General features: G+C 49.9%; 1 protein-coding gene across 1 annotated transcript; it reads left to right on the forward strand.

Annotated features, from left to right (window-relative positions):
- The first annotated feature begins 12,089 nt into the window (after positions 1-12,089).
- SLC34A2 (solute carrier family 34 member 2) lies at positions 12,090-23,669 on the forward strand. The gene is made up of 12 exons (XM_040966325.1): positions 12,090-12,195; positions 12,284-12,418; positions 13,362-13,490; positions 14,802-14,945; positions 15,703-15,814; positions 18,226-18,421; positions 19,064-19,159; positions 19,525-19,645; positions 20,538-20,705; positions 21,633-21,749; positions 21,842-21,966; positions 23,061-23,669. The coding sequence occupies exons 1-12, from the start codon at positions 12,090-12,092 to the stop codon at positions 23,667-23,669; spliced, it is 2,058 nt and encodes a 685-aa protein (XP_040822259.1).
- The last annotated feature ends 360 nt before the right edge of the window (positions 23,670-24,029 follow it).

Here is a 24,029-nt window from a genome sequence, read left to right on the forward strand (position 1 = left end):
AGTAAGCAGTTCATACCAACTGGCTTCAACCAGTTTCAAACTCAGGCTAATACACAATAGCACAGCTGCCTTCTTGGTTGTCTCCTTCCCTCTGCATATGGTTCAATTTTTAAAACTTTCTCATTGTGACGAGTTTGTTCTTTTAAAGATTTAGAGAGAAAGATCACCCACCTGCTGGTTCACTCCCTAAATGACCACAATGGCCAGAGCTGAGCAAGATCCAAAGTTAGGAGTCAGGAACTTCTTCCAGGTCTCCCATATGGGTGCAGTGTCTCAAGTCTTTGGACCACCCTTCACTGCTTTCCCAGGCCACAAGCAGGGAGCTGGAAGGGAATTGGAGCAGCTGGGACATGAACCAGTGCCCACATGGGATTCTGGTGCTTGCAAGTTGAGGATTAGGCAATTAAACTATTGTGCTGGGTCCCTGTGAGGAGTTCATTTTTGGAAGTACATAAAATCGAGTCCAACTCAGTTTTACTACAGTGCAAATGAGCACAACAGCAAAAAGAGAAAACAGTTTGGGCCTCATTCATCCCCCACTGCCCCTATAATCTTACCGCTGCCTTTTTCCCGACAAAGTGACTTCTGTGAGAAGCCTTTGCTTCTTTTCTCCCGAGTTTGTAACCCTTTATGCATGCCTTCCTCAAGAGTTCTGACTTGTTTCATTCTCCATCTCCTAGAAATGCAGTCAGCTCTTAAGGTCTGACTTCTTAGATGCAGCATGGCTGTGAGACCCATCTGTTTAGTTCTATCACAACAAGGTATCATTCCTGATGCATGGTTGTGTATTATCTGGCCACTTTTGTCTGCAAAAATGGTGATTTTGTGAAGGTATTTCACAAAGGATTTTTCCTGTTATGATCCCATTCTATTCGTGGAAATGGATATCTGAGCTGCTGCTGGGATGTACAGTCCAGGAATTCTCTTGGTGAATACACATGCCCAGTTTTCCCATGTACTCCTAGGAGTAGACATACCTCACTTTCCATGCTAGATTATCTTTCTGTCTCTTAAAATTTTGCATCATAAATTTCTGCATTTTTATATGCTTGTGCAAGCAGTCTTTTCCCACCCTGAGTTTCCAGGAGTTCTCGGTTGTCTTTGATATTTAGATATATTTTAATGTCTATGGTGTGAAGTCTGGGATCAAGCTTCACTTGTTTTCTTTTAGATATCTATTGACTTCAGATTATCTTTTTTTGTTTTAAGATGTATTTATTTTTATTGGAAAGTCAGATTTACAGAGAGGAGAGACAGAAAAATCTTCCATCTGTTGGCTCACTCCCTAAGTGACCACAACAGCTGGAACTGCACTGATCTGAAGCAGGAGCCTGGAGCCTCTTCTGGGTCTCCACATGGGGGCAGTGTCCAAGGCTTTAGACTACTGCTTTCCCAAGTTACAAGCATGGAGCTGGAAGGGAAGCGGGGATGCTGGGATTAGAACCAGCGCCTATATGGGATCCGGGAGCATATAAGGCGAGGACTTAGCTGCTAGGCTACTGTGCCAGGTCTGACTGCAGATTATCTACCCTCTGCTGCTCTACCATGGTTATTAGCCACATATTTACAATATGTGTATTTTGGGTCATCTACTCCTGTAAGAAAATAAGGAAAACTTTGTTGATTGTGTAGTTGAGACCAACGACATCAGTCAGTTCTAACATCTTGGCTGTGACACTTTTAAGTGCTGTGGCATGATGGAAGTTTACTGTTATCTGGTCTTCATAGCAAGCACACAGAACTATAGGGAGTGCTGATTTTACACTGTAAAACAGTACTTGCATACGGGAGCACTCAGTATTGATAACAAACTACCTTGGTGCCAAACACTAACCTGAGCTGTTACAGTATCAATACTCAGACATTTTACAAGATGGGTTTCATTACGGGAGTGCCTCCATCTTGCCTGTCAGGTGTCAGGGTCAGCCAGGGGCTGGGGTCTGTAAAAGCTCTGTGACTGCTGGGCTTTGCGGTTTCAGTTCCCTTATTTAATGATAACCATGTCATCTCATCGCATTCCACCTTCTACCCAGGACAACAGACACTAAGGAAGCATGATTCTGGAAAATGATACATAGTTGTGATGAATCCAAGTTGTTTTAGAAGTTAGCAAATAAACATAGAGTATCTGTATATATAAATAGGGCACTAAATGGAACCAGAAATAAAATTTTGTATTTGAGATGGAATAAAAACAGGAAATCATTTTTCGACAAACTATGTTCCCCTAAGGGAGAGATTACAGGATGACACGGACATCAGCACCAGCATCTTCATCAATCTTTCCTCTACATTTTGTGTAAAAATTAATACCCAAAACTACAACCCCAAACCAAAATCAGACAGCATTCTCAATGTGTTCCTGAGATCCACAGACATTACAGAAAAAACTATCTCTGGGAGCAAACCTGACTTTTGCTTTTTCAATTCAGGCAGAGAAAGACAGCTCTTCTTTCTTGTTCCAAGTTTCTTTGGACATTTTGGTCTTGCTTCCTTGAGCTCCTGGTTGGCAGCAATGTCAAGGCAAGGCATAAGCACCTAGGGTTCGACCCAGCATCAGGGTCCACAGCAGCTGTGAGGAGGCCGTGGGGATGAAAGTCGGCATGAGCGAACCCTGAGCCCGGGGTGTCTGCAGCCTGCCTTGCCTGCATGGACTCCATGACCGGCGGACCCTGCTGCAGTAGGCACCGACCAGAGGGCACTGGCTGCTTGGCTGGCTACTGTCTGGGGTTGACTTGGAAGTCCAGCACCCAGTCATCTTTGTAAGAACAAATAGATGGATTCTGTTTTGCCATTGCCCACTCCCCAAGCCCCATCCTCTGGCCGTGGCTTGATGTAGACAGCACCCCCACCCGTGGATGAATCCAACTGGTTTCCCACTAATCTCCCGACCCCAGAATTTCCCTGTGAAAACCAGAAGCACTCAACACATGCTCAGTACAGTTCTATGTACTTTAGCTATTCTTCCATTTTACTTTAACAGGGACCACCATTATTCCCATTTTACGCATGAGCAAATGGAGGCAGGAAAGCAAAGGGGGCAGAATGAGAAATTCTCATCAGTTTGGCTCCAGAGTCAGGATGCATAGCTGTCCACCCTTTGACCCACAGCCAGCCAGGCTCTGTATTTCCCGGAAGCAGGGCTCCAGGTGCCAGATTCTGCCCGTTGGAAAGAGCCCTTGGTTTTGGAATGAAATCAACCAGGTCCAGCAGGGCACTTGCGCTCCTGGGCATTGCTTAGCTATTAAAACCAGGCAGAATAGCACAGGGAAGCAGTCTGGGTTTGGGAGTGAAGCTGGTGGGCCTTCCCTTGCTTAGCAAATCCTGGGTCATCCTGGGTCTATGTTCCCTAAACTCTCTAACCTCAGTCAGAAAGGTTAGCTGGGGCCCCAGGCAAGGCTGGACGCGCCCACTGGAAACTTTGCCAGCCCAACAGTACTGACCATGTAACCCCCTTCCCCCAGCTGCCATCATGGGCTGTCCTGGCACTCACGCTTGGGACACAGAGAGCTGAGCAAGAAGGGAAGTCACAGCAGAGTTTGGCAAACCCAGTCCACCCTCCTGGAGGGAGTGTTCACGGCAGCCCCTCACCCTTCTTTTGCCTTGCTTACCCATCCCTTTGCCCAGAGACTCAGGAGGGCCTGAACAATCTTGGCATTGCTGGGAGTAGAGGGGAGCAGGTCTGGCTTCTTAATTCTCACTGGCTTTCTGTCTCTGGGACTGGGGGAACCCTTTCCCCTCTCCCCTAGCCTCAAAGGGGCTAGGGCAGAGAGCCCTGCACCTGCTTGTGTGCTCCGCCTGCCGCCAGGTGGAGGGCGCGCGGCGCGTTCGGGGCCGTTCGGTGGCTAGGCCGTCTGAAGTTTCTTCCCGCAGCCCGCAGCCCTACCGGCCGCCGCGATGGGCTCATTAAGGCGGCAGGTAGGCAGTGCCCGGGCCGCCGCGGCGGCGGCGGCGGCAGGCGGGCCTGGAATGTGCGAGGGGCGTGATGACAGCGACTGCCGCCGGCCTCTTTGCGCAACACCTTGGCTATATATACCCGGGGCGCCGCGCCGCTGCACCTGGTGCCTCCTCCAGTCCCTTACCTGCGAAGGGAGCGCTGGTGAGTAGCCGCTGGGGCGAGGGCGCTCCCTGAAAACTTTTCACTGACTTTTTCACTCTTTTAGTTGTCCTTCGATGCTGGTCTGGCTAGCTGTGGACTGCAAGAGACAGAGGGAAAACAACAACAACAACAACAACAACCACAACAATAATATAATAAACCCTTTCGAAGTTTTCAGCTTTATTTTCCTTCTAAACATAACTGTTTGCTGTTAGGACGACTCCTGCTGCTGGGTGGTGCTGGCCAGCCACACCTGGACGTTCCAGGGTGAGGGATGTTTTGGAGATCCTATTCAGAGGAGGAACACAGCTGGGCTGGCCACTAACTAGCAGTCGGGCTCAGCGCGGGGCGCTGTGAGCCCCTGGGTTGCCTTTCCCCTAACAAGGAGAATGGGGTGGGTCAGGCTTGCCTGTCCTTAAAAGGTAGTGATGGCCAGGTGATAGGATGCCCCCAGTGTGACTGGCACGTGCCCCAGGGGGTTGTTTGCAGAGCTGTTTATCTAAGGACTAAGGGACAGACCTGGCTGCTGGAGTTTCCATGGGGCAGGTGGGTCCCAGCATAGGGCCTGTCGCTGAGCAGTGTTGGGAGGACAGAGTTCGTGGTTGAGAGTTTTCCGAGCCACAGGGTATCGTGCAAGGACGCGTGTGTGCAGAGGGTTAGCCTAGGGGACTGGGCATCTTCAGGCCAGAAAGAGGAGGGGGTGCATGCTCTGGGGTCAACTGATGTGGCTGACACTGGACTTGAAATCTCTGGTCTGTGTCTGCTAGACAGCCTGGGGGCACAGTCACAGGGGCTCCATCCCCTCTTCCTGCTGCTCAGGTTGCTCAGGGGAACTCTGTCTTGAGGCTCCTTGCTCTTGACCTGATCTGTCTGCTTGCCTCCCCTACCCCCAGCCCCTGCCTGGAGCTCTTTGGCTTGCTCTCTGTTGGGGATTGGGAAAGCAGTGCCTCCTGGGACCGACCATTGTTTCACTGTTCAAAGACTGGCTCTTTTGTTGTCCCCTGACAGCTGATAATGATCTTGTGTCTACTTTGTGTCATTTGGTACATGGGTGGCAAGAAGGGCACACTTTGTGACTGCTTCTCTCAGGTGCTAAACAAATCGTCCCCTTCCTTCTGAGTCCCTGCCGCTCCCCCTCCCCTACCCCCCCCACCGAAAAAAATCACTCAGCCATCTCATCAGAACAAGTCCCTAGGGGTCTGAGGGTGGGCATCAGGTTCGTGCTGGTAGATGCAAAGTGGCCATAAAAATAGCCGGTCTTCCATTGGATGCGCAAAATAGCCCTGGAAGTCAGTGATGTGGAATTAACTGGAATCTAAACTCATTTTCTGCTGTCCTGACCCCCATCCCCACCTCCATTCTGGACACAGGATGAAGGGAGCAGCTGTAGGCAGGCAAGCAGGCTAGGGGGATCAATTTGAAAGTGCCACAAAGCTGGCAGGACATTAGGTTGACACATTTAACTCTGGTGACCCCTCTGATACAATGCCAAATAACTGATAAAGTGGCAAGTAAGTGATTTGGGTTTCTTTTGAAGTTTATAGACACATTGTGAGTGCACCAGGATGTTGTGTTTGGTCATCAGGCTCAAGTTGAAAGTGACTGGACAGTGTCTTTAAGACTGAGAACATCTCAAAATCTAAACCAGAGCCACTCACCTGTATCTCAGGCCACTGTCCTTGTCTCCTCCGTCTGACATGCCTCTTCTCTCTGTCACTACAGCACCATGGCCTTGGAGGCATTCCCCTGGGGTGGCTAGTGGAAGCTGTGGGAGGGTCAGCATTGACCTCTTAGGGAAAGGCTAAAGGCTTGAACCCTTGCACACCTTGAGAACCCGGATAGCATTGATTGGAGTTCTCCTGGAAAGTGTAGCATCAGTGTAACTTTAAAAAAACAGATTTTTATTTATTTATATTAGGAAGGTGGATTTGCTGAGAGAAAGAGAGACAGAGAAAGACCTTTCATCTGTTGGTTCACTCCCCAAATGGCTGCAACAGCCAGAGCTGAGTCAATCTAAAGACAGGAACGTCTTCCAGGTCTCCTGTGTGGGTACAGGGTCCCAAGGCTTTGGACCATCCTTTGCTGCTTTCGCAGGCTATAAGCAGGAAGGTGGATGAGAAGTGGAGCAGCTGGGACATGAATCGGCACTCATATGTAATGCCATCTTGCATGTAGAGGATTAGCCAATTGAGCCATGGTGTTGGCCCTGTTGGTATGACTTTAAAACAATTCCTGTGCCTCTGTCTCCATTTCCCTTTCTTCTGCTTTTTTTCTTTTTAAATTTATTTTATTGGAAAGTCAGATATACAGAGAGGAGGAGAGACAGAGAGGAAGATCTTCCGTCCCATGATTCACTCCCCAAGTGAGCCACAATGGCAGATGCTATGCCGATCTGAAGCCAGGATCCAGTCTTACTGGTTATACCATGTGGGCACCAGTTCATGCCCCAGCTGTCTTATTTATTTATTTATTTATTTAAGATATATCTATTTTTATTGGGAAGTCAGATTTACAGAGAGGAGAGACAGAAATATCTTAGATCTGTTGGCTCACTCCTCAAGTAGCCGCAATGGCCAGAACTGTGCCGATCTGAGGCTAGGAACCAGGAGATTCCTATGGGTCTCCGATGTGGGTGCAGGGTCCCAAGGCTTTGGGCTATTCTGCACTGTTTTCCCAGGCCACAAGCAAGGAGCTGGATAGGAAGTGGAGCAGCTGGGATTAGAACCGGTGCCTGTATGGGATGCAAGCATGCCAGCATGCAAGGCGAGCATTTTAGCCACTACCGTGCCAGTCCCTGTCCCATTTCTGTATCAGTTCCCTGTTAATGAGCCAGAGAAAGCAGAGAAAGCTGCCCCTCCCCACAAAAAAACAAAACAAGACAAAAACAACAACAACAACAACAACAAACAGTGGCTCAACAAGCTAATCTTCAGTCTTGCAATCCCCATCTGAGCACTGGTTTGAGTCCCAGCTGCTCTACTTCCCATCAAGCTCCCTGCTTGTGGCCTGAGAAAGCAGTGGTCAATAGCCCAAAGCCTTGGGACCCTGCACCCACATGGAAGACCTGGAAGAAGCTCCTGACTCTTGGCCTCCGATCAGCTCAGCTCCGACTATTGTGGCCACTTGGGGGAACGTACCAGGAGATGAAAAATCTTTCTCTGTTCCTCCTTCTCGCTGAATACCTGCCTTTCAAATCAATACATAAATCTTTTTTTTTTTTTAATCTAAAATTCTTTTCCTAGTTTTTAGGCATACTTATACTGCCTTTCCAAATAGAACTGAAGTTCTCAGAGGGCAGAAGGTATCACTTAGTTATTTCCATGTAGCCCCCAGGAGAATGTACAATAGAAAAATTGCCATAGAAAGTTCAGTGAAGGAATGTACTTGGCTCATTTTAACCCTAAATGTGAGGCATCTCAGGCCTGAGTCTCTGGCAGGTGGCTTGCCCCTCACAGACACAGGCAGGTTGAGTTGGTCATATCTCTTGGCCTGAGCAAGAGACTATACAGTCCCATTAGGGAAATCCATGGTCAGTCAGATATAAGATGCATGATTAATCACCTTTTGCTCGATTGTGTCTTCTGTGAGATAAGCCAGACACAGAAAAATACCACAAATATTGCAACATTTTTTCAAAAGAAAAAGGAATACCTATATACTACCACTTTTGCTAAAAATAGATTATTGTCAAATAGAACCTTTGTCAAATCAAGCAATGGGGATTGCATTTAACGATTTTGTTGAGTATTGTCAAATTTACTTGTAAGTGAAGTTGAGCATCTCATTTGATTCTTGTTTCCAGTTCTTGCCTACTTCATTGCTGCATAATGGTCTTCTATTTATTTGGCTCTTTATTTTACAGTTCCATTAAGCCTGACTTCAACGCAAAGTAAAAATATTATCTCAAAAAAGAGAGAGAGAGAAACAGAATATTTCTTTCTCTCCTCTCTGTAAATCTGACTTCCCAATAAAAATAGATATATCTTAAATAAATAAGACAGCTGGGGCATGAGCTGGTGCCCACATGGTATAACCAGTAAGACTGGATCCTGGCTTTACACCTAGTGCCACAATGTTTGTCCTTCTGAGAACTAACACATAACACATTTAATCATCATAATGATCCTTCAAAAACATCCTTATTTTCCCTGTGGAGAAACTGAGGCAAAGGGACACTTGCACTAGTACAAAGTCACAGGGCAGAATCACTCAGCCTCTGGGACAGTGGCTCCCAGCCCCCACGGGATATTGGGTGAGGTATGGACACAGCATTGGTTGTGGGTTAGGGGAGAGCTGGCGACCTGTGGGCAGCAGAGGCAAGGGATGCTGCCATGGATCCTTCAGGCACAGGATCGCCACACCCCCGGAACCACCTGCAGATGCCAGTGGAGCATTCTGTCAAGATCCTATCACAAATGTAAATCATCTACCAGTCCAATGACTGACATTTCCTTCCCCAATTAGATGGGTTAAATCTGATGATTTGAGAGGACAGGTCATGGCTATGTCACAGCCCAGGGTTCCAGCTTCAGCAACAGGCTGAATTACGTTTACAGCAGGCCTGTGGCTCGCCTGCTGCACTGCCATGTGGGAGCCACTTCAGCCCTTAGGGCCCCAGGCTTTCCTGGCTTTCCTGTTGGTTAGTAGGTTTGGTAGTGATCCCTTTCGCATAAAGATGAGGTGAGATAATGTGAGCCAGACACCAGCCCAGTATCTGGCTCCTCTCGGAGTGGAGTCTCATGAAGTGGCAGTTGCCGTTGTTTTTAGGAACAATTAAAAGCTGTCACAGTGGTGTGTGATGGAGTGGCAGGTGAGTCACAGGAGCAGCTCATGCAGGGAGCATGGAGGAGGGTGAGGCCCTTGAAGCATGGACAGGGAGGAAAGAGGACAGGCAGAGGGGAATGAGATGGGGCTGAGCCCCGGGGTGGGGACAGAATGGTGGAATGGGAGTGTGGCCCATGGGAGAGCAGAAATTAGGCTCCTGGGAAGTAGTCAGGGGTTCCAGGTTGGGAATGTTAGTGGAGAGGAATGATCATTCAGGGAGCTTCAGACATGAAAGGATAGGCAGATTCCATCCACAGCACAGCCATGGATCAGGAAAGTTAACCCAGGAGAGACCTTGGGGAGAGACCAGTTCAGCAGGCAACTGCATCAGTCTGGTTGGAGTCAAGGAGGCCTGGGCCAAGAAGGTGGGACCAGCATTGAGGACTCATGAGAGCACAGGGTGGTGGAAACCACAGGTCCAGGTGCTAGCTGGAACTGGAGGAGGCCAGAGTTGACTGAGGTTCTGGGGTGGTGATGGAGGAATTGCAGAGTTGTACATATGGAGAATAGCTGGGTGCTGGCCAATGATGTGTTAGGGTCTGAAATGATGGCCGCAGGGTGTGGTTCTTGGGCACTGAGGCTTAGAGAGCATGAGTTGTATGCAAGCCAGATGTGCTGCACATGGTACATGTGTATGAGGCAGGAGCCGGGGCTGAGGACACTCCGGTCTCCCTCGCTTCCCACGGCTTCAATGCAACATCTTCATGTTTGCCGGGTTTTAATGCCTTCTCATTTTTGTTGCCGTTAATTCATGACTCAATCGTTTCTGACATTTCATTCATTCAGATGTTTCCTACTGAGGAAATGAGAGACAAACATAGCATCTGTTGTCAGAAAAACTCCAATGTGGCCTGGAACCAAGTAACTTCCCCCTCAGGGTGGCTCAGTTTTCTCATCCATAAAATGGGAGTCACAGCACCCTATCACAAGGTTTCTAGCAGTGACCTAAGCCAATGAATCCAACAGACGACTGATCTAAGCTCTTCGTTCAAATTGACATGAAAGGCATTGTGATCAAATTTATTTTCTTATGGGAAACAGAGGCACAAAGCAGGGTGAAGTGGTGAAGCTCTGTGGCAGAGTCAGCTTTGCACTGAACCCCTGTGACAGTTCACTCTTTGTGATCAGAAAATGGGAAAGGAGCTGTGCTCCTGGACCCCCAGAAGCAAAGGCCCTCAGCTCACTGCAGGGGAAGACCCTCAAGAAGTCATCAAACCCATCTGGGTCCAAGGCTCAAGCCACTGTGGGGGTCCTTGGGAGTATCTCCTTAACTGCCATACTATGGGAGAGTAGTTGGCAGGCCCTCCCTATGTGTGTGGCCTTGAGTCCATGTGTGGCACAGCCTGGCTCAGTAACAGCTGTTAGGTCAGAAAACATATTATGGCATAGGGTTCACTGGGTGTGTCTTCAACTGAAATGCAAGTCCTACATGGTTCCCGTGTGGAAGCTGGTTACTAGAGGATACTCCTGGTGTTGCACCGTGTTCATGGCACCTGCCTGGGTTTAACAGCTTGGTGAGAGGAGAGAGCGGGCGACCTTGCGATCTGCCTTGTGTTCATTCTATCAAGATGGATTTGTTGTGTGTTGTTCATGTGCCAGGCAGAGTTCCAGGCTCCAGGGATGCAACAAAGGGCAAGACGGAGCCTCCTTCTGGTAGCACTCGCATTCTGGGAGGCAGGAAAGAGAGTTAAGAGAAAGACAAAGGAGTAGAACAGACATAGGTTCTCGGAAGAACAGGAGCAGAGCGAGACAGTTAGTTCCTAACACATCTAGCATTCTTAGATTCTGAATTCCTAGAAGTGGACTTCCTGCGTCACAGGTGGGCGACAGGCATCTTAGACATCTTACCATTTATTTTCAAAAGTTTTCAGCATTGGTCATCTCAGAGCGTATTATGGCAGTAAAGGTGTTTTTGGGGGGGAGTACTTTGCAAGTTGTTTTGGTTTGCATATCTTAGCTTGCTAATGAGGCCAAACTCATTTTTAACCATTGTACTCTGCTTTTCTAGGAATGTTATGTTCTATTACTCGAATTGCTTTGTTTTCTGCACATCCAAGGCAAGGGCTGCCAGGTGTACACTTCCAGGTGTGCCAAGTACCTGAAAAAGGCTTTGTGGAGAAAATGAATTACAAGGAAGTCTCTATTGAAGGCTAGAAACAGTGTGCTTCTGACAAAGGGTCATTAATCCAGATAGCATGACATGGCAATAGTTGCCACAATTAATCCGAGGCCTGCTGTATGCCAGGAACTTTCCAGACCTCCATCTCATCAAACCATATCAGTTAGTCTCGTGGCCCCTGGGAGGTATGAGGAATTGCCCTATTTTGTAGACAGGGAAGCTGATACTTGCTGTTCAGGGAATAAATAAAGGGACTAGGCTAAATAGTTTCCCAGCAGTGAGTGGCACTGCTGGAGTTGAAAGCAGGTGTATAGTGCACTGTAGAACACCCAGACGGCAGGTAAGGCAGAAGTCCACCGGTATATGTGTGCATGTTAAGCTACACAAAAGACCAGCAGAGGGTTTGCAGTCGATCCTGTCTCATGTAGCAAACAAATAGGGCTCCCCTGGGGGATTGGGAGGCTGTGGCATAGGGTGAGATGTTAGAGGGGAAACTTGCATCACCAACACAGAGGTTAAGGCAGAAGTTGAAGGGTGCACAACAAGCTGCCTGGATTCAAGACTTGAGTGGAAAAACCTTGTAAGAAGCCATTTCGTTTGATGACAGCCTGGGGACAGGGTTGAGGGAGTAGAAGAGGGCACTGGGATCCAGCAGTGCAAGGAGTGAGCAGGATGCCCTCCCTATCTTCTCTCCCAGGAAGCTTTGCTGTCTCCCTCTCTTGGCAAAGGGGCGCCTCCTCTCAGTGGCTGCTGATGTTTTATTTATTTGAGAAGAGTGACAGAGAGACACAGAGGGGTCTTCCATTGACGAGTTCACTTCCCAAATGGCTGCAGAGCCAGAACCTGGAGCCCCATCGTTGTAGGGGCAGGAGCTCCCAGGAAACCACACCACCATCCATCTGCTGCCTCCCCAGGTGCATCCGCAGGAAGCTGGATCCAAAGTGGAGGCAGAACTGCAGCCCAGGCACTCCTGAATAGGACCTATTATGCCACAATTCTGGCCTACAATAGCTGTTTCTGAAGCTATGTTTTTCTGATCCACAGATCATGGCCCCTTGGCCTGAGTCGGAAAATGCACAGTCCGACCCTAACAAGTATATCGAGGGGGCTGCAGATCAACAGCCCGCTCCACCAACCAAAGACAAAGACAAAAGTAAGTACTCTGAACATGGCTGCAGACAAGCCCCCAGGAGCTGCAGGCCTGGCTTCTCATGGCCTTTGTTGCTTGCTTGCTTGATCAGGTGATAGCAATGCTCCCTCAACCAAGATCGAGCTCTTGCCATCCTACTCCACTGTGGCGCTGATAGAAGAACCTGCCGAGGACAATGACCCCTGGAACCTGCCTGAGCTCCAAGACACGGGGATCAAGTGGTCAGGTGAGCAGGGGACGAGCTATCCTGTACCCAGTGTCCCCCTCCTTTCTTTATTAGTTTCAATGCCCTAAGAACCAAGATCATGGCTAGGGATGGCACCTCTGTTTTTGAGGCTTGATATCCAAGCACAGAGTGGGCTGGAGAGGGGGTGAATCTTTTGTTCCTTCTGCCATCCAGGGGAGGTGCCAGGCACCAGGGCTGCATGCTGACCAAGTCCTGGGTATTGTGGAAGATGCAGTGGATCCAGCTGGGAACAGACGAGGTCCACTAACAGCTGTTCGGGTGTTTCTCTCATCTTACCCTGGGCATGCAGGAAAGCAAGCATTGAGCATTCAGAACAGCTGGGGGGGCGGCAAGGGTGACAATCTCAAATACAAGGCAGGAGGTGTGTCTGGAGATGAGCCACGCTCAGCTGGGGGAAAATGAGGGTGGGAGTCAGGGAAGGAGCTGGGAGAAGGGAGAAGGTGAAACGTCCATTACCAGTGAGTGAGAAAACGCAGCAGCCCAGGAAATCTGAGGCCCCAAACCTGGCACAAATTGAGGCTGTGATTGCTACCCGGCAGCCACATTCTAGAAAATTGTCTGAGCTCTTGTGAAGGGGCTTTTGAGGGCCATTATATCTGACCTTGCACTTGGCAGGTGCTGAGAGCTCTTACCTGGCTACCACCCTCATTCACCCCCTTAGTGACAGCCTGGTACAGCCAAGTCGAGCTTCAAACCCAGACCACAGGGCTCCCTCCTGCCTGCAAATCCTTTTAGAGGCTCCCCAGGGCGTTCAGCTAAATGGTTTGCAGCCAGAAGGACCCTAAGAGCTGCCGGCTAGCAGCTTGCTGACCTAGCCTGGCCTGGCCTCACCTACAGGACCCACGAAGGGTGAAGGGTACATAGGAGCTCATCACCAATGTTTTGCTCTAAGTCTTTGTGTCTTTACTCCCACCCCTCACAGACCGAGACACCAAAGGGAAGATTTTCTGTGTCCTCCAAGGAATTGGGAAGTTTCTTATGCTCCTGGGATTTCTCTACTTGTTCGTGTGCTCCCTGGATGTCCTCAGCAGTGCCTTCCAGCTGGTTGGAGGTAGGGGGCGCAAGGCCCAACCCTTTGGGGCTGAAGCTAGGACAATGAGCTTGGTGGGCAGGGACTAAATCAGCAAGCATTTTCAGCGGCAGCCTCCAGAGACTCTTAGGACTCAGGCCCCCTGGCAGAGCGTCCTGTGACTGCTACACCCCCATTGTAGAGAGAAGAAAACTGAGGTCTGTAAAAGAGCTGTGATTGGCTCCGAATGCTCAGGTCCGGGCTGGGGCTGATTCCAAGCCATCAGCTCCTGGTGTGTGTCGGCTAAGCCCCAGGCAGGAAATTCTCTGATATGAAGAGTTATCTGAGGAATTCCTGCCACCTTTGGCCTCCCTACTCTAGGACACTATAGAAGAACAAAGAATATTCCTCTGAGGCCAAAGGCAGGGCAAACCTCAAAGCTGGGCAGGTCAAACAGAGTGGCTCTGAGGTCACTAGAGTGACCCGCCCTTTCCCCTAGCATCACATGGAGGCCACAGGAAGAGGCTGTGCCGTGAGTGGGGCATTCTCAGGGCTCTGTTGCCAACATTTGCAGAGGAGTGGGACCCGGTGCTGACCCACCTGAGAGGCTTCTTCATAGTCCAGATTCAGTCTTGGATCAGAGCCATGGGTTTCTGCATCCCTTGGTGCCTCCCATCTTTGTGGAAGATGTGGGTGTGGGATACTGCTGAGAGGAACACCACCTGATTCCCTGGTTCCTGAGCAGTGGCAGCCAGTGGCTTTAGGCTCTGATTCTTCTTGGATGAGCCACCTTGCATCTGTTGGCCTTGTCTGTAACGGACTGGACAGTGGATTGGCTGTCTCTGAGACGTGCTCTCAAAGTTGACTCTCAGCATCCAGCTCCAGGATGACCCTGGACTGAGGCTGCAGCTGGTGGGGGGATGCAAGGAAGAGAGGTCCGTTGCTGGAGGATAAACTGCCCTGGGAATACATCCCAAAGGGTGAGGACTTAGGAACTCAGAGGTGGCTCCCTGGTACCCATTAGCCCAGCTTACAACTCTAAGAGAAGGCTGGAGAAGGTTGGGAGCTGGGAGGGTTCCAGGGTGTACTGACTAGGAGCCTCTCAGGGGCACAGGGTCAGGGTGGGGACAGCTAGATCAGAGAGATGGTGATGATAGGTACATGGGAATGGCCGGATCTCCCCTGGCACGGGATGGTGCCAGCAGAAGCCACGAGGAAGCCAGATCCCACAGGCAGCAGCGAGAAAGGAGCTCTCCACCCCAGCCCCCGCCCCGGAGCCACCTGACCTCAAACAAAGGCCTGGCTTCTTATTGGCCACATCTGCCCCGTCATGGCCATGGGTTTGTTTTTCAGGAAAGGTGGCCGGACAGTTCTTCAGCAACAACTCCATCATGTCTAACCCCTTGTCGGGGCTGGTGATCGGCGTGCTGGTGACTGTCTTGGTGCAGAGTTCCAGTACCTCCACGTCCGTCGTCGTCAGCATGGTGTCTTCTTCCCGTGAGTGTACCTGCGTGGCAGGCAGGAGCAGTTTGGAACTGACTCTGGGTCTGCTCAGCCCTTGTCAGCACTGTTGTCCTTCCTCTCGTGTCCAGCAAATGTGGGTCCAGTTTCCATTCTGATGGCCAGCTCAGGAAACACATCTGGATCCTGTAGCACTCTGCACATGTGGCCAATTCATTATAATGACCCTCAGTTAGGCTTGAAATAAAATAATTCCTTTTCTCAGCTGTAGGAGTCACATTTCAAGTACTCAACAGCCATCTCAGAGCTAACCTAGTCCAAAGCCAGGAGCCAGGAGCTTCTGGGTCACTCCCATATGGGTGCAGGGGCCCAAGACACTGATTTTTGTTAGAGAAAGAAATGATCCTGCTAAGAACTGGGCTCATAAACACAAACGTTTGATGTCTGGCTTGCATACAACGCCTTCTAAAAGCAGATACTTTGTGCCGTGTCCGGCTGACTCAGTTGTACCTGTGGGGCCTGGAGCGTCTTTGCTTACTGGTTGCTTTCTTTCAAGCTGGCCTTGCATCAGTAATAGAAAGGAGAGAGGAATTCAGACAGGCCCCTGGCAGGGCTTCAGAGAGTTTAGGGGTTGGCACGTGCCTGTGACTGGGTGGCTGTCCCAAGCTTTCATCCTATTTCTGCTGAGGCCCATGAGCCTGCAGAGGCCCGGAGGATGAGGGCCACCACATGGGTTAGTCAGAACATGGAGGCCATCTAACTGAGCTTGCTAACGGCTCTGTCCTCTCGCCAGTGTTGACCGTGCGGGCTGCCATTCCCATCATCATGGGGGCCAACATCGGGACCTCCATCACCAACACCATTGTGGCACTCATGCAGGCGGGAGACAGGACCGAGTTCAGAAGGTAAGCAGAGGTGCTGAGCTAGCCTTGGCTACCCTCAGGCCCTAAACTGGCTGGAAGGATGTGCTTGCCAGGCTCACTGCTTGTGCTTCTAGGAGCAGCCATGGTGGGGGGAAGACAATGGGGGCTGCGATCACTTCTGTACCAATGGATTGAACTCAAACCTGTTTGAAGCCTGGAAGATGGACTCCATGAGCATCTCCCAGGTGGATGGCAGGAGATCAAGTACTTGAGCCATCATCCACTGCTTTCCCAAGCACATTATTAGCAGGGAGCTGGACTAGAAGCAGGACACATACCAGGATTCATGAGGTCCTGATATTCCAGACAGTGGCTTAACTTGCTGTGCCATAACACTGACCCCATTATCTGTATCATCTTAAGGATTAAATACAATTGTGTAGTTAGGTGTTGAGCAAAGTACCTGGCATGTGGTCAAGGCTCACTAAAGGTGAGCTCTGACTGGAAACTTCAAACCTGTTGGCTGGGGAAATTGAAACTACGCCAGTTAGGGTCAGATTGACTGTCTCACCTAATCATAAATAATTATAACTTCCTGAAACTTACATTTTGAGCCAATTTAGTGTGCTATTTTTTTTTCTTCTTTGTTCCTCGCTTCCATGCCAATAAAAGGCAAATTGTAGGTTTGGTGGATGTGAAAGACCTGAGAGTCGGGCAGGTTGAATGTAGACAGAGGGAACACTGTTCTTCTACCACGAGGGTTCCTGGGATAGTCTCCCCCAGTTCACAAAGGGCATTTCCTGAGCTGACTAGGACATGGGGACAGTTCCCAGCTTGTCTCTGTGTTGTGGTCACCATGCAGTCAGGCAGGTGGCATCCAACGTCATCCCCATCTGCTGACGAGCTGGCCAAGTCAGTGGACATCCTTAGTTGCAGCCCTTCATTTGGGTTCCTGAAGAAATGCACTGAGGGCCACAATAATAACACATCAGTGCATCTCCTGCTGGGATCTTCTCAAAACGCTGAGTAGATTTTTTCCCTACCAGTTTGTTAGTAAGCCTGGAAACCCAAAAGCTGAGTGGCTTCAGGCAGGGCCACATAGCTGGGATTTCATGCAGGTCTTCTTATTCTGGACTTGGGTGCTTTTCATGGTTACACTAGTTTTGGCCTCCAGGTAGTCTATGAGATGGAAACAGGAACTCTAATGGGGTGATTGCATGACTCCGCTCAACCCCTGCTGGGGGTATTTCAATATGTTTTCAACATTGTTTTGTCAGTTTTGAAAAGTCTTAAAAAATGTGTATACACACACACACACATATGCAAGGAAAACTATATATTTATTTATTTTTACTGAAAGGCAGATTCCATGTGTTGGTTCATTGCCCAAGTGGCCATACCGGCCCAAGCTGAATCAATCTGAAACCAGGAGTCAGGATCTTCCTCTGAGTCATCTATACGGGTGCAGGATCCTAAGGTCTTGGGCAACCCTCCACTGCTTTCCCAAGCCACAAACAGGGAGCTGATGGGAAGTAGAGCAGCTGGGACATGAACTGACACCCATATGGGATCCTGGCACTTGCAAGGTGAGGATTTAGCCACTGAACCATCATGCCGGGCCCTGTAGAACATCTTTGAGAGTGTATCTTTCTCTCCCAAATTGTTGGGATCGTATTCTTAGATTCTTAGAGTAGTAATTACTGTATCAAATATTTATAAAGCACTTTAAAAACATCTTGCCATACTACTAAGAATTATTTACTTTCCGCTGTGTCAGTGGGATATGAAAGTGTTCTTTAATTTAGCTCAGATAATAGGGAAAAACTTGTCCTTACCAATAAATTCCTTTTATGAGTCAAGCTAAACATTTGCCCTGCTTGTGGATTATTAACTGGTGTTGACCATTCACATCCCATATCCAATTGGGTATTGAGCATCTTGGAGATGCAGAAGTTCTTTGAAGGAGTTTTCCTTGCAGAAAACAGAGCTAACGTGAAGTAGCAAGGTTTGTGATTGTGGGGTTTGGAAGGAATTCAGAAGGAATCTTTGAGCTTCTCCAGATGGATATGGACTGTGATGTCCAAGCCTTGTAGACACTGTTCATGGCCTTCACCATGGTCTCCAGGAGACTAAGAATTCACTTACATGGATGCCTTTGGCTATGACCTGCCTTCTGCCTTCCCAAAGGAAGACTGCCTTCACCACACAGCAGTCATAAGCAGCCCTTTCAAGCAGTGCAAAGCTGAGCAGACCAACCGGCTCTCAGTTTCTTCATCTTTTGAATGGGACTATTACTGCTACCCACCTTGGACTGCCATGAGAATAAAATGAGATTTGCACACCTGTTGTGTGGCACAGACAGGTGACACCTTCTCAGCCAGGGACAGGAGACACAGGTAGATGACTCTCGCTTGTTGACTCACCCGGATGTCGGGGTTCTAATTGGGCTGCAGGGCTTTTGCTGGGGCCACCGTCCATGACTTCTTCAACTGGCTCTCAGTGGTTGTTCTGCTGCCGCTGGAAGTCATCAGCCATTACCTCGAGAATCTGACCAACGTTGTGGTGGAGAGCTTCCACTTCCAGAATGGAGAAGATGCCCCAGAACTTCTGAAAGTTATCACGGATCCCTTCACGAAACTCATTATCCAGGTACCCGAGTCTGCCCAGAGTAGAAGGAGCTAACCGCCTGCCCCTATGGCCCCCATCCCACTGACTCTAACCAGGGGGGAGGTGTGGGCACTTCCAAAGATGGTCAAACCTTAGTGTGTCTGGCCTTGATGCCCTCACATGTGCCACCTTACTGGGGCTGAGGCTGGGGAGTGCTGCGTACTTACCAAGGATTCTCCACTGGGCTCCTGGCACTGCCTTCTCACTACTCCCCCATACCACTGATGCTCACAGTGTCCCACTCAACCAAAAGACCGAGGAGCTGTCTCTGTGCCCTGGTTCCTGGTGTTTGTCCACCTTATGCATAGGAAAGGTTTGGGGGATGTTTTTGCCTTGGGCCCTTGTGCATCCACTTTTATATCCAGTTTTTTCCTGTCTTCCAGTCAACCCCTACTGCCTGGCCTCCAGTCCCCAGAGCTTTTGTGCATAGAACCATTCATTCACCAAGCACCTGCTGACCTCTGGGTACTGTGCCCCACCCTGGGGTGCAGCTAGATGAATCCCAGTTCACTTCTATAGGGTCTCAGGATTAAAAGTCCATCTCCTTAAAGTTCTTCCAGAGTGGCCTCTGACACTCCCACCCTACATCATCTCTAACTTTCTTCTCTCCATTGCCTCTCTCAGTTGGACAAAAAAATTATCAGTCAAATTGCGATGAATGACGAATCAGCTCTAAACAAGAGTATGATCAAGATTTGGTGCCAAACTTTAACCAGTGTGGTAAGTGTTCTTGAATATTCATGAGGCTGGGAGTGGGAGTGGCACTGGAAAGCACACACATTCTTGCCCTCGTGCAATTAGGACATTATCAATCCTGCTTTTGTAGCAGGTCTGTGGCTCAACCTGCCTCCTAAATGTACACATGTCTGATCTTCCTGGGCTACCAAAGGCTAAAGGTTGATGTCATTTGTTCGTGGTTATTCCATGAGCTTTTCCCATTAAGAGGAATAAGCAGTCTGGCAGAGAGAACATAGTGTGGAGCCATTGCACGTGCCAGTGTGTGTCACCTCCCATGCCAGTGCCTGGTTGCCATTCCCATGGAAAGAACACAAAAAGTTTTGGACATTCTTGTGTTTCCCATTCAGGCTGAGATGAACATCACCGTGCCCTCACCTGTCAACTGCACTTCCCCTTCCCTCTGCTGGACTGATGGAGTTGATACCTGGACCTTGAAGAACGTCACCCACAAGGAAAACATTGCCAAGTGTGAGTGCCATTGATGTTTTGGTCCTTTTTTATGAATTTAATTTTTATTTATGCTCATTTTATTTGAGGGAAAAGGTGGAGATTAATCTTGCATTTACTGATTCACTCCCCAAATGTCTACAACAGCCAAGGCTGTACCAGTCCCAAGGAGTCTTGCCAAGGCGTCTTGCTGGGTGACAGGCAGCCAAACACCTGAGCCATCCTTCCCTGCCTCTGAGGATGCTCATTAGGAGGCAGCTGGGTGAGAAGTAGAGAGCATGGGAGGAGAGACTCGAGCGCTGTGCCAGATGCCTACTCCGTTTCTTTTAACAAGCTGCAACACAACCCCTGTGATCTTTGCCCCTAAGATTTTTTACTTCTATTCGCTGCATTCCCTTTTGTGAACCTCTGCAATTTGCCCTCCAGAACTAGTGAACCTAGTACCTCGTCTATCCTGGGTGCTATGTAATACATCTGCTGATATAACTGGAGTCTGCTGGAATTATGAGGGGCATACTGGGATTTTGAAAACCAAGGGGTTTTTAAATTAGCAAAATCACCTATTCTAACTTGCCCTTACTGCCATAGGCAGGATGTAGAGGTAGCAGAATTGGATAGGAGGGCTAATTTGCTGGGCAATTTTAGGAGATCATTGTTTCCCAGTTTTATGAGGTCCACTGGAGAGAACCACACTTAGTCTACACTTAGCTGCAAGGGAGGCTGGAAAACATGGCCGATTCTGGGCTGCAGTGTGTGTGTGTGTGTGTGTGTGTGTGTGTGTGTGTGTGTGTGTGTGTGTGTGTGTCGCTAATGGCCAGGATGTTACTGTGAGGAGGAGGATGCTGGGGACCAAGTCTGTGCTGAGGCCATGATGGCTGTCTGTACCCTGATGAGATTGCTCATGGTCCCTCAGGCCAGCACATCTTTGTGAATTTTGGCCTCCCGGATTCGGCTGTGGGCTCCATTCTGCTGATCATCTCTCTGATGGTTCTCTGCGGCTGCCTGATCATGATCGTCAAGCTCCTGGGCTCTGTGCTGAAGGGACAGGTGGCTGTTGTCATCAAGAAGACCATCAACACTGGTAAGCTGTGCTGCCCTTTCCACTGCCAGCTCTGGGCATCACCAGGGTCACCCTGGAAGCTTCTTCAGTTTTCATCTGGCAATGGCTTCACATAGAACTCCTGTCTTGTGTGCAGTACATAAGTGAAGATGTCATTTGTCCTGGGAATTTTCCTTGGTGTCCTGCATGATGTAAGGGTGCAGGCTCAGATTTTCTTGCCAAGACCCTTGGAATCTTGACTCCAGAGAGCTGGGAGTTTGGCTTCCCTGGGAGGTTTTCGATAGCCCCAGGAAAAAGAGATCAGGTATCCACCCTCATGTTCACTTCCCTTCAATCTGGGAAGGATGTATGGTTCTGGATAACTACATCAACACCCCGAGGCAACCAGTGAGAGCCGACCAAGCCATTGACATTGCCAGTCCATGAAATCTCAGAGCGATGCATCCAAGAGACACCGTCTCCCCAAGTTGTTGGGAGAATGAACTGGGCAGCCCTGGACACTGACCAGCAAGCAGGGGCCTGCAGGGTTGTTCCATTTGCTTGGTGTTTCTTGAGGTGAAAGGAAAGGAGGAAAACAAGAATTGATGGCGAGACCAGGATGGGAGCTGGCTGGGAAGCCTACGTGTAGGAGGAGGCTGGTAGTCTGACTGTGCTAGCCTCTCTCACCTGGCCTCCAGTGAATGTTTATGTCTTCCTAATACTCCCCTGTGTCCTTGACTTCACCCTCTATATGTGCAAGATGAAAGACAACAGCGAAGGAGACTGGTTTTTAGCAATCTAGTCTCTAGCAGTCTCAGACCTTGGCTGGGGTGAGCAGCAGGGTGGGTGAGTACCTGGATGACCCCATGCCCAGGCCAGCCTCTGCCCCCAGGGTGCTGAGCACCAGTCTGCAGCCACCTGGCTTTCCCTGTGGGCTTGTGAATGATCTCCTGTCCTTCTCTCTTGCAGATTTCCCTTTCCCCTTTTCCTGGCTGACTGGCTACCTGGCCATCCTCGTCGGGGCAGGCATGACCTTCATCGTGCAGAGCAGCTCCGTGTTCACGTCTGCCATGACCCCGCTGATCGGTAAGTTCCTCACTGGCATCTCACTTTGGCTACTTGCCATGTCCTGTTGGATGCAAGGGTGAACATCGTGTGGTTCTGTGTTTCTTCCCCAGGTATCGGAGTCATAAGCATTGATAGGGCCTACCCACTCACGCTAGGTGCCAACATCGGCACCACCACCACCGCCATCCTGGCTGCCTTGGCCAGCCCGGGCAATACGTTGAAGAGCTCGCTCCAGGTCAGAGCATGGCATGGGTCAGGGGACTCTGTGGTTATGGGCAGATTTCAACCTTATCTCACTGGTCTCTCACTGGTTGCCTCAGGGTACTGATGTAGTTATCCAGAAAAGAAAAAAGAAAAGGAAACTTTTATCTTATTTTAATGCATGACAGAGAGACAGAGTTATCTTCGATTTGCTGGTTCATTCCCAAATGCCTAAAGAAAACAGGACTGAGCCAGGCCAGAGCCAGGAGCCTGACTTACTCCAGGTTTGATGTGCATGACAGGGACATGGTATTTAAGCCATCACTGCTGCCTGTCAGGGTGTGTGCATTAGCAGGAAGCTGGATCTGAAACAGAAGAGCTAGGATTTGAAGCCTGCTAGGGTTTGAACTGACATTTCATGAGGGTATAGCATCATATGAGGAGACTCATTTTAATAATGAATCCATCATCATGTCAACATGCAATAAATATATATATATGCATATATATTAGATATATATTTCTTTCATGATGAGATCCAGGAATTATGGCTGTCTTCCAAATCCACCTGCTAGCACATCCCAAGGGGGCATAATAGTCCCACTTGTGGCTGGTGGCTACTCTACTGGACAAGGTTCCAGTAGAGCCCTGAGCATGGGAAAGTGGCCAAGTTCTCCTCCTCCATCTGTAATAATGGCTGCCACTTGACAGGTGTCATGGAGAACTGTGTTTATCTGGGTGAGGTGCCCATAGCCTGTGTCCTCATTGGTTGCTGTTGTTGTGGTGTTTTTCCTGACTCTAGCCATCCCTTCCTCCCCCTCCCAGTGCTGACTGAGAATGAACCATTGAACACAGAAATCCAAGGATCCAGTGAACTTCCCTTCTGCTTGCCAGAGGAAGGCAGTAGGGATAAGGCATGTTGGGGTGACAGTAGGCAAAGCCACTGTTGGTGCCTAATGGTCTTCATGGCCTGAAAGTTGATTTGGGATTGTGCCTCCTCCAGTCTCCCCAGATGCATAGTAGGGCCTTGGGGAATATGTAGGTCCCACTGTGTGCTGAGATGGAGAAACAAGGAAGCCCTATGCCGGCCTCCCATGGCCACTCACCTGTCCCCCTCCTGTCTCGTAGATCGCCCTGTGCCACTTCTTCTTCAACGTCTCTGGCATCCTGTTGTGGTACCCAATCCCGTTCACCCGCCTGCCCATCCGCCTGGCCAAGTGGCTAGGCAACACCTCAGCCAAGTATCGCTGGTTCGCCATCGTGTACATCGTCTTCTTTTTCTTCCTGATCCCATTGATAGTATTCGGCCTCTCGCTGGCCGGCTGGCCAGTGCTGGTGGGGGTGGGGGTGCCCGTCATCCTGGTGCTGCTCCTGGTCTTGTGCCTCCGGCTCCTGCAGTTCCGCTGTCCACACGTCCTGCCCAAGAAGCTCCAGAACTGGAGCTTCCTGCCCCTGTGGATGCGCTCGCTGAAGCCTTGGGACCACCTCGTCACGCTGCTCACCGGCTGCTGCCAGAAGCGCTGCTGCTGCTGCTGTCGCGTGTGCTGCCGCCTGTGCTGCCTGCTGTGTGGCTGTAAGTGCTGCCGCTGCAGCAAGTGCTGTGAGGACTTGGAGGAGGGCCACGAGAGCCAGGACATCCCCATCAAGGCCTCCCAGGACACGGTCACGAGCAAGGAGGCCCAGGGCGAGACCAAGCTCCCCATCGATACCCTGGTCACAAAGAGCACGGCTTTCTAAGGGACCCAATCCAGGCTCCAGAGGTCATCACATGGGATGTGCTCTGCCCCCTTTGCTTCTCAGTAACCCCCTCTTCCAACTCCTGGGGCTGTGGTTCCCACAGGTAGCATGTGCACCTCGGACCTGACGCTCACCTCTGGGGCCCAGGCTGTCAGCCCTGTTCTCTGCGTCTTCCCCCACAAAGAAGGACATCCGCGTGGCACCTGGCTAGATAGCTGGTACCTCTCCTTCCACATGGCAGCTGCCCTAGGATCTGCGTGCCCACTCCTACTGCCCTCCAGGGAAGGAAAGGGGGATCTGATGTTGGGGATGGTTACAGAGCTTCTCTTGGGTGCAGAGGTCATTGTGAATGTTCTGTGT

The sequence above is a fragment of the Ochotona curzoniae genome, unplaced genomic scaffold, assembly GCF_017591425.1.
Source record: "Ochotona curzoniae isolate NIBS_2020 unplaced genomic scaffold, NIBS_Ocur_1.0 scaffold_4505, whole genome shotgun sequence".
Lineage (NCBI taxonomy): Eukaryota > Metazoa > Chordata > Mammalia > Lagomorpha > Ochotonidae > Ochotona > Ochotona curzoniae.

Excerpts from the sequence above, each read along its gene's own strand:
- SLC34A2 (XM_040966325.1), top strand. The coding sequence starts at position 12,090 with ATGGCCCCTTGGCCTGAGTCGGAAAATGCACAGTCCGACCCTAACAAG. Across the intron at positions 15,815-18,225 it reads GACAGGACCGAGTTCAGAAG|GGCTTTTGCTGGGGCCACCG; the intron begins GTAAGCAGAGGT and ends ATTGGGCTGCAG. Across the intron at positions 19,160-19,524 it reads GCCAAACTTTAACCAGTGTG|GCTGAGATGAACATCACCGT; the intron begins GTAAGTGTTCTT and ends TTTCCCATTCAG.